General features: G+C 36.3%; 1 protein-coding gene across 1 annotated transcript in view; it reads right to left on the bottom strand.

Annotated features, from left to right (window-relative positions):
• Nucleotides 1-1,422: 1,422 nt before the first annotated feature.
• LOC106720056 (B-cell lymphoma/leukemia 11A) overlaps nucleotides 1,423-17,022 on the bottom strand; it is a 34,695-nt gene continuing 19,095 nt past the window's right edge. Inside the window, exons 2-5 of the mRNA XM_014514622.2 lie at nucleotides 15,191-15,364; nucleotides 14,754-14,957; nucleotides 14,282-14,467; nucleotides 1,423-3,805 (exon numbers count right to left, since the gene is read on the bottom strand). Of these exons, the coding sequence (XP_014370108.2) occupies nucleotides 1,812-3,805; nucleotides 14,282-14,467; nucleotides 14,754-14,957; nucleotides 15,191-15,364 (2,558 nt within the window). The 3' untranslated portion in view covers nucleotides 1,423-1,811. The remainder of the gene's footprint in view (nucleotides 3,806-14,281; nucleotides 14,468-14,753; nucleotides 14,958-15,190; nucleotides 15,365-17,022) is intronic.

Genomic DNA, 17,022 nt, shown 5'->3' on the forward strand with positions numbered 1-17,022 from the left:
GTGTACATTTGTAGTTTGATGCCTGGTTCGTTTCTAGTTTAGTTTCCATCGTTTTTTTTTTTTTAACAGGAAGGAAAAGAAAGGTAAAGAATATTATTTTTATATATCTGTAGAGTCAAGTAAATAAATCAAACAACAAATTTGAATAACAAATCGTGGATATTTATTGAAATAAAAATAATAAAAAATGAAAAATAATAAAAACAGTTCATCTTTCACATAGAGATAAGTTACACGATAAAATTTGTCTTAGTATTTTTTTTGATTCGCTATTTTGTCTCCGCTTCCCCGTCGGCTCTTGTACTAAACATTTTGATTTAATTTTACAACTATAAATATTTAGAACATACAATATCATCTCCACAAAACATAAAATCAAAAAACGAGGTAAAATTAATTAAAATAGCATTGCGAGATAAATATAATTCTATGTTTTGGGAAGAAGTTACTTTAAAATTATTAATCAATTAATGAGCAGTGACATATTTTTAATCATTATTTTGTAATATAATTTACAGAATTTTGTTGCAGTATTTTCAAATTTAAATCAACGAGTCATTTTATTTCTCTAAAGTGACTCATTAATCGGTTTTGAAATATTTATTGTTTGCCTTTAAAATTATTAGGGCCCGTCTACATCATGCTTATTACGTGCTTTTCAAACACAATGTGAAGAGGCCCTAATAGCGTGTGGTCGACATCGGAGACAAAATGTATTCTATTTATAATTTACTTATAATTATCTATTATATAAATTTTATTATAATTTACATTAAGTACGTATACTGAAAGATTTCAAACTTGGACTAATTTAGTTACTAATGAAAATACTTTCGCGAATTTAAAATCACAAGGTAATATAAAAAAAACAAACTGGAATATTGTTCAGTCTTAACAAAAACACTATTACCCATTTACGAGAAAGAAAGCGAAGAGATTTGCGAGATATTGAATACTTTTTGGAATTTTTTTTTAATTTAAATTGATTTAAACACTTATCAGATAGAGAAATACCTTGTTATAACACCTACCCTTATAATCGATATCAATTTCGCTCTCTACATCACTAATATTATCGATTAAAGGAAACTCACCGTATTTTTTGCCGAATATTTTGTGATTATTTTTTATATTTTCCAAAATTTAATGTTGCAGTTAATATGAACATCAATAAGTAGCTTCACAATTTACACAAACACTTACATTTATGTCAAATATATACAAGAGTTTTATCTAGGATAGGAAACATTTTGCTTGTAGGTACATAATATTCTAAAAATTACTAAACAACTTACAACGAAAAACACATATCACTACCGATACTATGAAGATCTTAATAAATACTGGAAAAATTGTATTAATTGACACTATACAGCTTAAATAACTAAAATATATCGTAAATTAACATAGCTAACTTTGGCATTGGTTTCCTCGTTTTTTTTTTACAATCAATAAAACGATAGAATGTAACATAAAGATTCCTAATACAGCCTCGAACGTAAATAACCAAAAAAAACTCGAGCTAACATCAACAATACAACTGGAACTGTTTAACACTCAATACATGAGATATGTCACTACATATAGCAGATAAAATAATGCCCTTCGGAGTTTGCATTTTTGGGCTAAAATTGCTTAAACATTTGTTTTATTAACTCCTTAAGACTAGAAATTGAACATCTGTCCACTCGAACTCAATGTTAAGTCATCGTTCGAGACACAGCACATTGCATCTGCTCGAGGTTCGAGCTTTAGAAGATTTGGCTGGGCGGCGCGGGCGGCGGCAGGCGCAGCCCGCCCCACGGGTAGAGTCACGAGGCTTCGTCTCGGCAAGCATTTGAATCGTCAGACAAAGCGAGAGCCCCACCGTTACTTTGATTCACAACACATTTACGCATATGCTTTTCTAACGTCGATGGTACCGAGAACGGCATCTCGCAGAATCTGCAACGGTATACGTCTTTCCCAAGTCTGCCGTGCGTCTTCATATGCCTCGTCAGCTTTGAACTCTGAGCGCATGCGTACGAACATAACTCGCATTTATATGGCTTTTCACCCGTATGCGATCGTCTGTGTACCGTCAGGTTTGAGCAGTTTTTGAAAACTTTGCCACAAAACTCACAGGTGTCGTTTCGCCTTCCATCTTTTGATTTTAGCAATGAATTCTGTAATAATCCATTCCCACTGTTTTTGAGACCATCAAAAATATTATCAGGTGGACGCTGTGCGTGCAGTGTTGGTAACCACCAACCTTCCCCCCTCTCCATATCTAGTTTCATTCGTTTAGATGCTTCAAATGGATTCTCAAAAGGGTTAAACAGAGGGTGAGGTTGAGGTGGCATTTTTGCAAATTCTTCTTTCAAACGTAATGCGGCAGTCGGTGGCATTCCGTTGGGTTTGTCAGAGGGAGGACCATTATTGTTATCGCGATCCTTTGCTAGTTGCCATTTTAGTGAATTTCCCGACTCCTGTAGAGCCTGCTTGAAGGCTTCGCTATATTGTGCAATATTTGAAAGACCAAATTTATCCATCAGTTCTCCGACTACGGATGCCGAAGGTGGATGTGCAGGTATTGCAGAAGTTTGTTTACGGGGTGGCGCAGAAGGTGCGCTACCGTTTGATACCGTCAAATCTTCTGCTTCTTCTATATCATCTCCCTCCTCATTTTCTTCCTCCTCGTCTCCATCTAACTCCTCGTCTTCTAGTTCATCTTCCGAGTCGTCCTCGCCAGTATCGCCACCGGACTCGCCATCCTCGGCGGTCGCGTCTGGCGCTCGGTGGACTTTCATGTGTCTTTTTAATTTTGATGCTTTTTCGAATGCTTCATCACATTCTGTACATTTAAAAGGTTTTTCACCTGTATGTGTACGTCGATGAACCATAAGGCTATTTTCGAATCGGAATTTTTTACCACAAAATTCACAAGAATGTACAGTTTCCTCGTTAATTCGTTTCACTGTCGGCGTTGTGGTGCGTTCAGTGGGAGGGGCGTCAGCAGCTTGTGGTTCGACTCTCCTATCGGGTGAAATGGAGCTATGCGGCCTCGTGGCTTCTCGAGGCGCGTCCATCGTTCCGGCTCCGGCGCCCGCCGGTGGAGTCTGACCGACTCGGGAGGGCGACGGGGAAGCGAACGTTGGCGAATGCTTCCTGGGGCTAGGAGAGCTCGAATTGCCTGTGGCCGCCCCTGGACTGGTCGTACCTGCCAGTTGCCGCAAGCGCTGCGAGTAAAAATCCAGCTGGGGTTCGAGAGAGAGTGGTTGAGACACTGGTGGTGGTCTATCTCGAGCCGAGAGCGATGTCGGTATCGCCGGGGAGCGATCAGCTGGCGACGGGAAAGGTTGGTGAGGAGGTAAAGAATTCGCAGCTACAGCTGCTGCAGCTGCTGCCAGATTAAGGCCATGGTGGCGAAATTGCTCTGATACCAACTGTTCCATCCGAAAGCGATGGTCATGATGATTCGGGCGCGTAAACAGCGGCGCAGGAGGGACCGATGGATGAGCCAGTGGCGGTAGACTACCCGGTAGCGGCATTCTAAGAAGACCTCCAACACCAAACGGAGAATGCATGTCTGGTGGGGGTAACAACGGGTGGTGGCGCAACGATGGAGGTGGAAGTGGCGCGCCTGTAGACGAACACCCTGAGCTAGAGGATGAGGTACTTGACGTGGAGTGGTTCTGCTTGTTCTGCGGTTGCGGCATTGATTCCACGTAAATTTTAACTCCATGAACGTGTTGAACGTGCTGTAGTAGTCTCCACGCAGAGTGCACGCGCGCTTTGCACGTCGAGCAAACATAGTTGCTTGGTTCTGTTGGCAAAGAGAAAAAATAGATTAGATTTTTAATAAAACGAAAAAAGTGAAGATGGGATTGCTCCCCGATCGGAAATTTACAGCAATATTAACACGGGCAAAGTGTCTAGTAATAGCTCTCACATATCGTAGTGTTGGGCCTAGGGAAGGCGCGTGATGCGCATGCTAATAAGGCGAAGGTCCGAGGGCTCCGAACGTCGGCGGCCGTGAGTGATCGCCCTTTCGTGTCCCGCGTGATTCATGCACCTCTAAAATCTTATGAAATATACGCGGGCCGGATCACGTACGGACGCGGGTTAAGACTGTTGATATTGAAATCTATATGTAACACTATCCCAGTAACAGAAAAATGAAGGTACTCGTACAGTTCGTATTCCCGTGATCGACCAAATCTTCAAATTCAAATTATTTATGTTCTGATGAAATTGGCAACATTACAAACCTCTCGAGTTTTTAACGTATGGTTAAGTTTTTCTTTAAATAAGGGCGTTATTGTTATACAATTTTTATAAAGAATATTTACTAAGCAAAGGTGGTTTTAATTTATTGTGTAGATGAAGTAGCATCAAATAAAATAACATAGGTGTAGGATCACATCAATCACTATTTTGACATATAAGTAAATCTTTTTATGCTAATATAGAAGCGTCATAGATAACATAAGTGAACCGTACGACGATCTCCCATATAGATAAGCGAGAAGAATTGAGATCACGTGGTCAAGACGCGTTTATGCCCGCGCCCCGATACTCGTCGGTAATTCTATTGCTCATTGTGAGGCCGAGACAAATTTTATTGTGGACACCATTGTATTGTATCACGACTCAACGAGCTTATAGTGAAGAGCTTAGGGATATAAGTTATTATTTTTTTCATTTAATCTTCAATTAAATTTAATATACCAAACACATAAATGTTACCGTAATATGCTAGTCACTAAAGAATCTTACTTCTCACTACATCGTTTTTTATTGTAATACCATTTTTTTTTAATTTTCTATTATTTTGGTATTATGTATTACAGTTTGTTAGGTCAGTTTAGATCGTATAGAACTCAAATCTCGCATATTTATTTACAAAGCATGTTTGTATATATTTTAGTATTCTTTAAGAGTTTACTAAAACTCGCTAAGTATTTTTAAGTTGTCTAATAAATACAAATTAGTATTTTAAATCTATTAGTTCCGTCTATTTCATGAGACAGTTTGCATCACTAGAGGTGGTAGGCGCGGTCGATAAACGATCTTGACTTTTAAGACGATTATTGAATTGTAACGGTCAGATTGTGACCGACCGGAAAGAATTGTATACAGCGTGTTCTAATTTTCGTCTCAAATAAATGTAAATAAACCAAGTGTGTTTCTATACAACTTAAATTATAATCTTAAAAAACCAATGAAAAACAAAAGATTTTCAAAATATGTTAAACAAAATTTAAATACCTAATTATTACTTAATAAAAAAAAATTTAACGCTCTAGTAACAAATCTTATCTACAGAAATTTTTTAGAAGTAGGAATCAAAAATATTCATGTATTTTTAATTGAAATACAAAAAAATACAGTCTATAGATCATCCTGTATTCTAAGTATTGCATGATGTATTTGTATCGTAAGATAACACTACATTTTGACCTTTTTGTCAAGACCATTGTTCTTTGTAACACTATGGTCAATGAATGGGACCTACTGGCCACAAAATATCACTCAATGAATATCATTAAAAAAAATTAGATGTTTAAAGTCAATGTCGCAAAAAATAATTTCTTTCAGTTATGAAGAATTTTTAACGCCATTAACCCAATAGATAAAAGAATTTTTATCTTACTAATATAAATGCGAAAGTTTGGATGGATAGATGGATGTTTGTTTGAAGGTATCTCCGGAACAACTCAACGGATCTTGATGAAATTTGTCACAGATTTAGTTCATAGTCTGGAAGCATAAGCTACTTTGTACGTTTTTTTTAATTGCACGCTGAAACAGCTAATTTAACTAAGGCTAATAAAAATTCTTTTAGATTCGTAGTAAATAAAAATACATATTATGTTGTAATTATGTGTAGACGTAGAAAAATATGTAATGTATTTATTTATTTTGTATCTTTCTATGATATGTGATCGTACTTAATAAGATCATTGTAAAATATATGTAAACCGTATAAGATCCATCACTGTCACACATTTAAAGAAGCGAACAGAAGCCATTGATTAATACAGTCCATTGAAAGATCAGACGAGAAAAATATCGATTATCAATCGTATTCGATTACAATAAGAATCAATTATTTAATGGTATCTAAAAATCGATTCGTTTTTAAACCGATTACTGTCGAATATTCGATTATTCGTCCGATTAGATCGATGGTCAGATGTGTGATGATAGTGATAATTAAACAATAAACCGCGTGGGCCCCGTGTAGCACGGATCGAGGACACAGTTTAATCCTAACGCGTACAATGCTGTAATCTGTGGGAGGATTGTATTGTTTGCAAGTATATCTACATATGTTGTAGACTATGGAAATCAAATATGACATTCAAAATTAATGCCAATTTTAATTGTATAAAGATTCTTAATGCTTTAAACATAAGTTGAATCATTTTTTTGCATGAAATCACTTTTAATGGACCTAAGCAGTAAGGTCTACTGTCTGCTATATTCTTTTAAAACATAGGATTTTTAAAGTCCAAGTTCAAAAGGTGCCGTGATTCCGTTAGTCGCGTATAGCGTGCGGGTACCAGAGACAAATGTTTAACAACCGTTTCGATTTCAAAAGGCAATCACTGATTATGGGCATTGTGTGGGCTGCGAACCAGTGGCGAGTGAAATTTTTAAACACCACCACCCGTCTGACCCCCACCCTTTATCCGAAAGGGGGTTTAAAATGGGCCAGCAAAAGCGTTATCCGATGGTCGTATTTACTAAGTATACGGACAATAGAAAAGGGATTGTGTCTGGATGTTGTTTGGATCGGTTGTTACAGATTTGTAAAACGTTGTTTATTATGGAAAGGAGAGGTTTGTTCTTATTTTTATGTTCATATTCGAGTTATGTAAAACAGAATTATTGTAATATCCCTAAGGAATAAAAACAACGCGTTATCTCTGCTTTCCCTTCTAGAGAACTAATACATGTTATAAAATTTTAAGTAACAAGTCTAAAGAAATTATTCTGTTACCCCTGAGTCATTTGATTAAATTATTAAAAAATCATTAACACATTTGTCTTTGTCTGCCCACTGCTGTTCATAGTCCTTCCCCAATAGGTACCTTCGACATAAGCAGTGCTACGCCTTCTGCATCCAAGAATTTATGGAAATGGGACCAATAAAAAAATGGGATATTAATGTGAGGAAATATTTTTGTTTTAATTTTCAAACAATTAATTTAATGTTAGTAAATGCTAAATGGGATGGGGCTCAGAAAGTAATACCAAGTATAACTCGGGCAGGTGGTACGGCACGGCCAATTCAATTACTCCGTTTTGACATCGTTTTTATTGCGCACGATTTATATCTAAAGGTAGAAGTCGTGAGGTCTCAGTTTATCTGTACAATGTTCCGTTCTCATGCACTTGAGTATAATGTTATTAAGACAACTTACTTAGCCCGGTTATGTGAGGTCGCTGATAAAGTATATAATAATATGAACTGATTAAATAATATAAATTGTTATAACTTGAGATGACAAGTGTGAAAATTATTGTTTTTATTATAACTTAGTTACGAAATATTTTTGTACCTTTCAAATATTAGACTAGCTTTTCCCGTATGTCTTCTTCAAGTCTATATCCAACCATGCCAAATTTAAGCGAGATATTTCGCCGTTTTAGACATACATTCTAACAAACATACATACATTGTAAGATAAAAAAAAAACTTGAGAGGTGTCAAGGGACACCCGGATGGAACGAGGTTCCTTTCGATTAATTAGTGAAGGAACCAATGTTTATTCTATGAATAAAAAACTTAAGTCTTCACAAGAAGTACATTTTATTTCTATGAATTTTCGCTATATATTGTCACGTCGTTGCCATGGTGAAGTAGCGCTCATTCGTCGTTAACATATTATAACAAAAAGTGTCGTGACAACTTTTCGTAAGAATTTTTTCCGTCTAGCCCCCTTTCACAACGCGCGATAAGGAACTTCGTTCCAAAAATGAATTAGGAAGTAATAAAAGTATGTTTGGATAAATGTTTGTCACCACCTCGTAGCCTCGTAGCTTCAGAAAGTCGTGACGGATTTGGATTTAACATTGGAGTGCGTATACGCGTATCTCAAACAATTTACGGTCTCTGTAGGATCGATATATTCATCTATTTTGATGTCATTATTTTAATATTACGTGACAGGTACTTGTTTGAACGTGGCCTTCAAAACACGGAAGCGTTCTTTTAAAATGTCACAAGCAATCGATCAATGCAATAGATGTCAATTAATATTCACATTTGATTGGAATGTTGAGTTTAGTTTATGTTACGCTTTCAGCAACATTGTTTTTATATTTTTTATTCGATAAAACATAAAAGAGACATTAATTAAAAATAGTGTAATATTGTTTATATCATGGCGTAAGAATATTTCATCAAATTGTAAAGTAGAAAATAAGTAAAGTGTAAGAAAATACGAAGACATGTTATATAGGCGCTTTGCGACCGGAAACCGCCGGAGCGACTTCCGGCGACGCGACGCGCGCACACCAGCGCCTCTGGCGGACATTTCCAGACGTTCCAAGCTTTAAGTTTGAACGAGGTTTAACTTTGAAAAAGTGTTGCAGTCTATTTTGTACTATCGCACAATAAATTGTACCATTTCGTGGTAAAAAAAAAAAATACATATGTCAATACATAAAATAAATAGAACAATCATTAAAATCCTATAAATATTGTTTAATTTTAGTTTGTTTTCATATGTAAATACCTACTCGCTACTAAAAACACTTATGTATCATGATGATCATCTATTTCTTACATGCGGGAAGACATACTTTCTAAAAAATAAATATATATTTAAAACATAGTATGACTATATTTCAAATCGTAACGAGCTAAGTCGGTATCTACTAGTCGGTACTACTGAACGCCTAGCCGGGGTACCTCGCCATCGACTTGTTATGCGGCGGATGTCCGTCGCGCCGCTGCTCTGAATGACCGTCTTCCGCCCCCTACCCCGCCTCATCTCCACTCACCCCTTCACCAACACCCCTAAGGCCCACGTGGGGCAAACCGAGCGCTGCAAATTGCCGTAAGGTGCTACACATGCTCGAAAAATCATTTATAATTTAGTTTTTAGCTACGAGTCAGTACTGCCAATGCTTATATTTTTTTTAGGGAAAAGTTGTCAACAACTCATGATTATCGTATTTTTAATTGTAAGGCTTTAGAGTGAATTTTAAGTGACGAATGGTAAACTTCAGAAAACTGACAGTATGAGTAAATATAAATCATTTTTTAAATAATCGTTTCAAATATACGTTTGTCTAACTATGTGTATATAATAGCTGTCGCCCGCGACTCAGTTCGCGCGGATTGAAAAAAAAAAAAACTTAATTAGTAGATTATGTGTTTTTCCAAGCTATGCTCTATACATTTATGTCATATTCGATCGAGAGCTACTTTTTAACAAACATCGATCCGTCTAAAATAATATTAGTAAGATTTTATAGTAGCATGGCACGCACATGACACATTTTACACATGCCTCAGACATGAGCAAATAACAGTTAAGTGACCGCTTCGACCGAACCATATTTTACACAAGTGTTTTTTGTTTAACCAAACGTGTGAAACAGAAAACTGACCTCGACCTCTTTCAAATATTTTCTATAAGTTTTATGTAAAATGTATTTCACCAGAATAGAAATAAAACATAATTTACTTTAAAACTGCTTTTTAAAATTATGATTAAATTACAGTATTAACTGTCAATTTATTTTAACTAACCTTTTTTTAAGCTTATCTATTCTTCATAGTGCAATTTTCCCTAGCAAATAGTGGTAAATTAAAAATGTTGCTTGTGTCGTACGTTACTTGATTAGCCCACCAACTTTTGTGAATGCAATAAAATCAAGATGGCGTCATGTCCACACCCATTTCCATCGGCACTTCGCTAAAATTCAGATTTGTGTAAACTATCGCGTTACTTCACAAATTGTTTCCTCAGTCACACCCTAGTACACGAATTCGTTACGCCCTTGTCTGGGGCGTACGTCATTAATGGAATAAATTTAATAATTTTAATAGTTACTTTTATTAAGCAATATTAAGAATCAGCTTCGGTTTTAGGCGTTTTTAAGTTTATCGCTATATCGACGCTGGAAAGGGTAAACGCTGTAACTCCGAAAGTATGAACTTTACAGGAGAGCCAAAAAATCATAACTCGTGAGCTGATACGTCTACAAGCATGCGGTATTTAGCAATGTTGTGTAGTTTGTGCTAACCTATAATAAAATCATTATCGTTTGATAATGGTTGAAATTATTAACGTGTGAAAAACATATTCGCGATTTCAAGGGTTACAGCGTTTATGCTTTCCAGCGTCAATATATTTGTTGTTTATACTACTTCAAAATTTAAATAAGTTGTAACTATTAAAAAAAATTAACAAATAGGAATTAAATTAATATTCAATAACCGTCAAAAAAGTTTTTTAGTTGAAAAAAATATCAACAAATGACATAGAAAGATGCCGACACTTTGTCCTCCGAAAAATTCTTATGAGACAACAAAATGCGATCTCCGAAATTGGTCTGTCCTTGTTGGCCAGATGTGAGGGGCTATTTTAAACTCGTAATAACCGTTGTCGACACGTGTGTGACGACCATTACCACATATTACAAAAAATTAAAGAAAAAACAATAAAATGTTCGAAGGGAGAATGTTTGGGGACATCAAAATGGACGCGGTTAAAATTTTATTTCACTTTCCTAGAGTTTATCAATATTTTAACGTTGCTTTGTGTCATCCAAATTAACTTTTTATAGTTATGACAGTAATTATTTTATTAAAATTAACTTATAAAGTTAACCAGTCGGAGTTAGTATATAAACCAAACCAAAGTTTTTAAATTTCTTCGTAACTTTCAAATAAGAACCGACTTATCTTCAAAATATTTGTGGAAAACTCTATCTGAAAATATCTTACGTCTCCAATCATTTTAAGTTGTCTGAATAGTCATCTATCATAGAATAAATCTATGATATATTTACTGCGGCGGGAGCATTATCCATTCCTAAATCAGCTATCAACGGACTCTTTTCACTAAAAGGGTGAGCCACACTATAGAAAAGGTTGACCCTTCATAAAGACTTATCACTTCATATACAAAATAAGGTTCTACTAATCCTATGAAAACCATACGAAATGCAATCCTAAATAGAGATGTCATAAAGCTCAATTTAAAATACTCAACATGCAACGATGGGATCTCGTCAAACTTAACGGTAGTTTTTTCACAACAATCTCCTCTCGGACTTAACTTACGTTATCTCTCCTACGAACGTCACGAGGAATAGAAAACCCGCACATACATAATAAGGACGATATTTCTAAAGAAATTTAAATTCGCCCGCAAAGGTCTTGGAGATAGGATTAAAGATTGGGCGTCGAGATGGCCCTTTGTGGTCGACCCTTAAGAAAACATGTCTTGATATGGAAATATCTCGGACGGAACTTTGTTGTGGAATCATTTACGACGGTGATAAGACGAACAGACAACTAATGTAACTTGAATTTACGTATTTGATTTTATTTTTCGTCTAGTTAAATACATTGCCCTATCATGTCGATGGTTATTTCACATGGCTGAACGTGAAGTGCGTCATTGTTCGGTGGCGGCCTGACCGATCGTTTATCGACGCAGCGTACCGTGCACTCTCAAGTATAAATGATAATTTTTATCTGTGGTCAACGCAAAGGGTTGATTAAATCAATATTTAATGCATCAGTAACCTCAAACAGAGTTCTAATGAAATTGCACCTTTATTATTAAATTATTTCATTAAAAAATGTAATGTCAACTATGATTTTATAGCGCTGCCATGAGAATATCGAATTATAAAACGCATGGCTTGAAATGTATCAACGATTTAACTTATGTAGTCAAAACACAAAACAGTTCCGTCCAAAACTACAGAGTCCGACAGTAAATTCGATATTTTTTTTAAAACAACCAAACCGAACAAAAGATGGACTCGGCCAGCACTTGAATCAATATTTATTTTGATATAAATAAGTGACGACCATCGGTACTGCCTCGTTTTGTCATGTTAATGACTGTAACAAAGACAACTTGTGGACACAATATAAAATATTATACGCAGCAAGTCTTTGTCACGACCATGGTACAGAAATTCACCATAGCATGGAAACACCGCAATCACATAAAAATCATTTAACAGCTGTTAATAGTTAAAATTTTAATCATGGCGTGAGTGCATAGCTTTCTTCTTTCTTCTATTTATAGTCGATTACCGCACAGTCAAAGGCCACGCATCGGGCACGAGACAATCTTCCCCTCACCTTTCCCATAGAAAAGACGTCATGTCTAAAATTAAAACCCACTTATTTAAAACCCGCCACTTAGCCACCTTCCCGGCTGTACAAAAACTAAAAATATCATCAAGCATTGTGTCACGCTCAAAGAAGTTCCATAGGTCACGGCGACGCACGACGCACCACGTGTCAGGAACACGCCAAACATTTTTTATCTTCGAAAAAATTATAAAAGACCTCTCTAACAATGGGACTCCGGTAGCATCTTTGACAATCATAATATCTGAGTCGTTCGCTTCCGCAACGGCGTTAACGTCAACAGATCGTGCTTCGATATTAAACTTTAAATAAATATAATAACTGCTGAATATTCAATGACCATCGCACAAAACACGAACTCTTTTGTTAATAGCATCGTGATGGTTAACATAAGGGTCATCACAAAGGCGAGAGATAACAATGCGCACACGTCAATCGTGTGCTCATGCAAATAATTTTTTTCTTCAAAAACATCCCCTTTATCTGTTACGAAAGCGATGGGGTTAATTAATATGTAAAAAATATTACAATTAAAATTAAGGTCCCCTATAAGTCGGCATGAGGTCAAACTTAACTGTCACCATTACAATATTCTTATTTGACATTGAAGAGGATTGTTTGTAGATTTATAGTGGATACTGTTTTGTTTCTGTTCATTCGTTTAATATATTATGATATTTTATAGTGACTGAACCCTTTTATTGAATAAGCCAGCTTGACAGCTTACTCGAAGGGGTTAATATGAACGTTTAGGATAAACTCAATAAGCCGAGACAACTGGTGCTGAAGCAAAACCTGCAATTGACATTTCGATGATAGCGCAATCGTATACCCGGACGCCGCGCCGGTGCGATCCCAACTTGTATTTCCAACTACCCAAACTTGACAATTGTTATTGAAAACAAAACGAAAAGGACAATAGTAAGAAATATGAAATAATTAATATTTCTGGTTATTTCGCCATTAAGTGCAACTTCAAGCAGGCGAGCTGTTGCACAAAGCGGCTGACAGAATGCGGGTCGAAAATTTTGAACGCTGCACGATTTTCGGGTTTAAGGAGGCTTTTGTTGTGCAACGGTTTAATACAAAAGTGTCAAATGACGGCACATCTGCTCCCACAAAGGGTTACGCTCGGGGATAGATTATTTTTCGAACCACCCCCGCAAGATCGCTCGCTTATACAGATGTCCCAACTTCATTAGGATTTATATTTAGTCTATATTTTGAGTACACACAACATTAGGCTTGTTATTTATTGGTTTTGTTTATCTGATAAAGTATTTTCATACCTACATTTTCTTTCAACAGGTAATTTTTTAATTTTTATTTTAGTTCTGAATTCTTTCAGAAGACAGTCTCTTATAGCAGTTCAGTTTAAAGTAAATGATCTAAAATTTCGTATGAAAAAACTATTGCTAATTAATTTTGTGCTGATGCATAAAAATAGGCGTGACTTTAGTTCCATATTCAATTTCTTTGTATGAAACACGCTGTATAAGGTGTGCCTATTTTTGAAGCGATGCGATTAAGCTCCTATCCTGAATGTATGTTCGAAGCATGACGTAAGCATCCCGTGCGCGTCCAGTATTGTTGTTGTGCAACATCTTGCGCGATGTGGGACAAAGGAAACGGAGCGTGACGATAAAATTGTCTCCACAGCCCAAAATCTTTCTTGTTGTCAAGTCTGATCGTAACAATCATTAATATTGCGCTAAATACCACACCTACATGTTAACGATGACGCGCAGTTTCAAACTGAGTCTCGCCTTTGTCCTATTCTATTTTTGTTAGCTCCTAATGTCCTCATTTTTTAATTCCAATGGATAGACATAATAGTAAATTACGTGTTTTCTATAAATTAACGCTTCTTTGTATTTTGCTCCATACCATTTTGGCCATGCTGACTGTTTAATGAATTGATTTTTTGAGATTGAAACTTACCACTATGCATTGTATTTGACTCCGCATCGGCTACTTCAGTTCTTGATTTCTTTTGGTCCTCTGGTGAGCCAGATGTGTCCATATGTTCCTGCTTGATCTTAGGTTTGATGTCCTCGTCTGGAGAACTTGATGGCATTGGTGAGGTGGACGCTCTTCTTTTGGGAGTTGAAGCTTCCGCGTCTGCTTCTGTATGTAAAAGTATTCTTTGATCAGTATTTTAATTTGAAATGTAACTAATATAATTTAGATGTATAAGCATAAATGAATGGATGTATAAGGCGAAAAGGAGTAATTACGCATTGTAATTTATGTTTAATTATTTCAGCACCTGTAAACAGTTTTGAAACTGCTGTGATATTCTCAGTCTTTTCAAATTGTTGATTACCATGAGTGCAACTGATTATTTTGTGATTGAATATAAACACATACATTCATGAAATTAGATTTTGTTAAACATGATTGTGTTACATACCGTCCAAAAGTCGTTTGGGAGTACTCGACGCTCCACCATCTTCGATGAGGTCAGGTGGTGCTATCGAGGGGCTAACAAGAGGCGGGGTGTGCACCCTGCTGTTTGGAGGTCTCCTGGCTGTCAGTAGCGATGGCCGCCGTCCACTCGAGTTCCCCGTCGCCACCTGCCCTGTTCTCGACCCATCTTCTTGGTCAGAGTTAGGCCCTAGTTAAACAATTTAATTTTAAATGGTGAACCGTTAATAAATTTTTTGCAAATACACGTTAATAATATTACAAATTAATGGATATTTATCCATTTTTACTTTTTTAACACTCGGTATAAGGTAAGATAGAAACTATTTCTGACGTTTAAGACTAGACTAGAAGAGCTAACGCTTTCATCGAGAGATGGTTGAGTGGATATTCTAACTTTAGAGTGGTCTTGTGATATCTTACCTGCACTGTAGCAGTGATAGGTGAGATCCTTGTCACAGGAAGACACTTTGTGCTGTATGAAGCGCACAATGTCAGCGAGGGCAAAGGCGCGACGGCAGGCACCGCAGGTGAGCGTGTCGGCCGGCACGCCCGGGCTTGGGGAGCCGCCGCCCTCCGCCGCGCTGTCCGCATCCGCTGTAGAAGGGAAAAAGATTAAATCATACAACAGTATCTGCTGCTTAAAATAAGAAAAACCTAAACGAAGAATATACAATTCATTGTTGTCCCTCAATGTTTGTCTTAGTACCTCTTTTTAACGGTCTCACTTTGATTTATTGTAGTACCATGAATCGAATCACAAATGGTATGTTACTCAAGTCTCTCGAATAGATGTGTAGGAATAAATACTTAATTGAAATCAGTTGGCTTATGCTATTTTTCATTCTCAATTTTTGTAAGTAATCAGTAAAATATTTTACTTTATTTTCATCTTAGCTTTGACTTTCAGTTGCAATATAAACAAAATTTTGTTCATACAAGAATCGTTTTTAAAATAATTGACCAACTAAGGCGTATGTTTCATACAAAAATTTCGGATAATACAGATAACGTTTAGACATCTGAGCAACAAAAGTTAATGCAACATATGGTCAGTGTCACTTCCTTACAATCCTTTAAAGTGTGAAATTATATTTAATAGTTGGTTGTTACAGTCACGGTGTTATGGTATAAGGTGTCAGTTGTAAGATTTGACCACTTATCTTTCAATGGACAAAAGGGTATAATGAGTATGTTTCGTCTGCGGTTCGTGTTTTTGAATGGGCCAGTGTAATTTTGTTGTGACAGGAAAGTACGGCAGATGCTGCGTTTGCTTTGACTTAAAGTTAATTGTGGGCTGCCATAAAAACCAGTTATTATCTTTGACCGAATTTTAAACGTCTATATCAATGTTGGAGAAAACCGTTGTTATGAAATCGACTACGATTTCATAACAATTTATCTCAAATTTCTTATTAAGTTTTATTTTTCATTATTTGTGTTTTTTCATTATTGTGTTTTTCATGTAAAAATAAAGACAGCTAAGAAAGAACTTACCCGCTAAGTTATTTATCAACCACATTATAATAACAAGACTAACCAATGCTGAATGTAAATTCGCCAACTGTATTCCACTAATACATGACGACCTCGTGCGTTTTTAATTACCTAATAAATAAGGCGGCGCGACACCATCGCCATCGCGAGAGAATTATAAAGGCGCTTTAATACGCGAGTCGGGCACAATTGGTCGGCACATCAAAGCCGTTCGCGAGCTAATTTCACATAAGCATCGTGCAGACGCCCTTACGTTCCGTCCTCTCTTATTATTATTATTCTTTCTTCAGTTTCTTTGTAAAAGAAAGTAGGCCGTACTTAGTGCACGCAGGGGTGACTTGAAACCGGAGTATAAAATTAATATCGCGGTAAAAAAGTTCGTGATTCGACCGCTCTGTGTACAATGTTCCACTCGGTTTGTTTAGGGGGTTTATTATGTAAATGTGACATTGTATTGACGTATTTTTTACAGATTTGTTTAAACGGCCCGGCTCGTGGCAAACGGATATGTTTTTCATCACTTCCTTGTTTAATGGATTGTCTTTTTTGTATATTTTAATTTGTTTAGCTAGCGTTAACGATGTCGCGTGCTGCTCGTATGTATTCAATATCATTATTTTTCATCGCTTAGGAATTCGAAATTATACTACTAATTTAAAGAGATAAATATAGAATGAACTTCTTAAGAAAAAATTAGAGTAAAACAACTTAAGAACAGAAGTCCGTATCTAAGATTTGAATCGTGGACATCAAGAACT

Source organism: Papilio machaon, chromosome 14, assembly GCF_912999745.1.
Source record: "Papilio machaon chromosome 14, ilPapMach1.1, whole genome shotgun sequence".
Taxonomy (NCBI): domain Eukaryota; kingdom Metazoa; phylum Arthropoda; class Insecta; order Lepidoptera; family Papilionidae; genus Papilio; species Papilio machaon.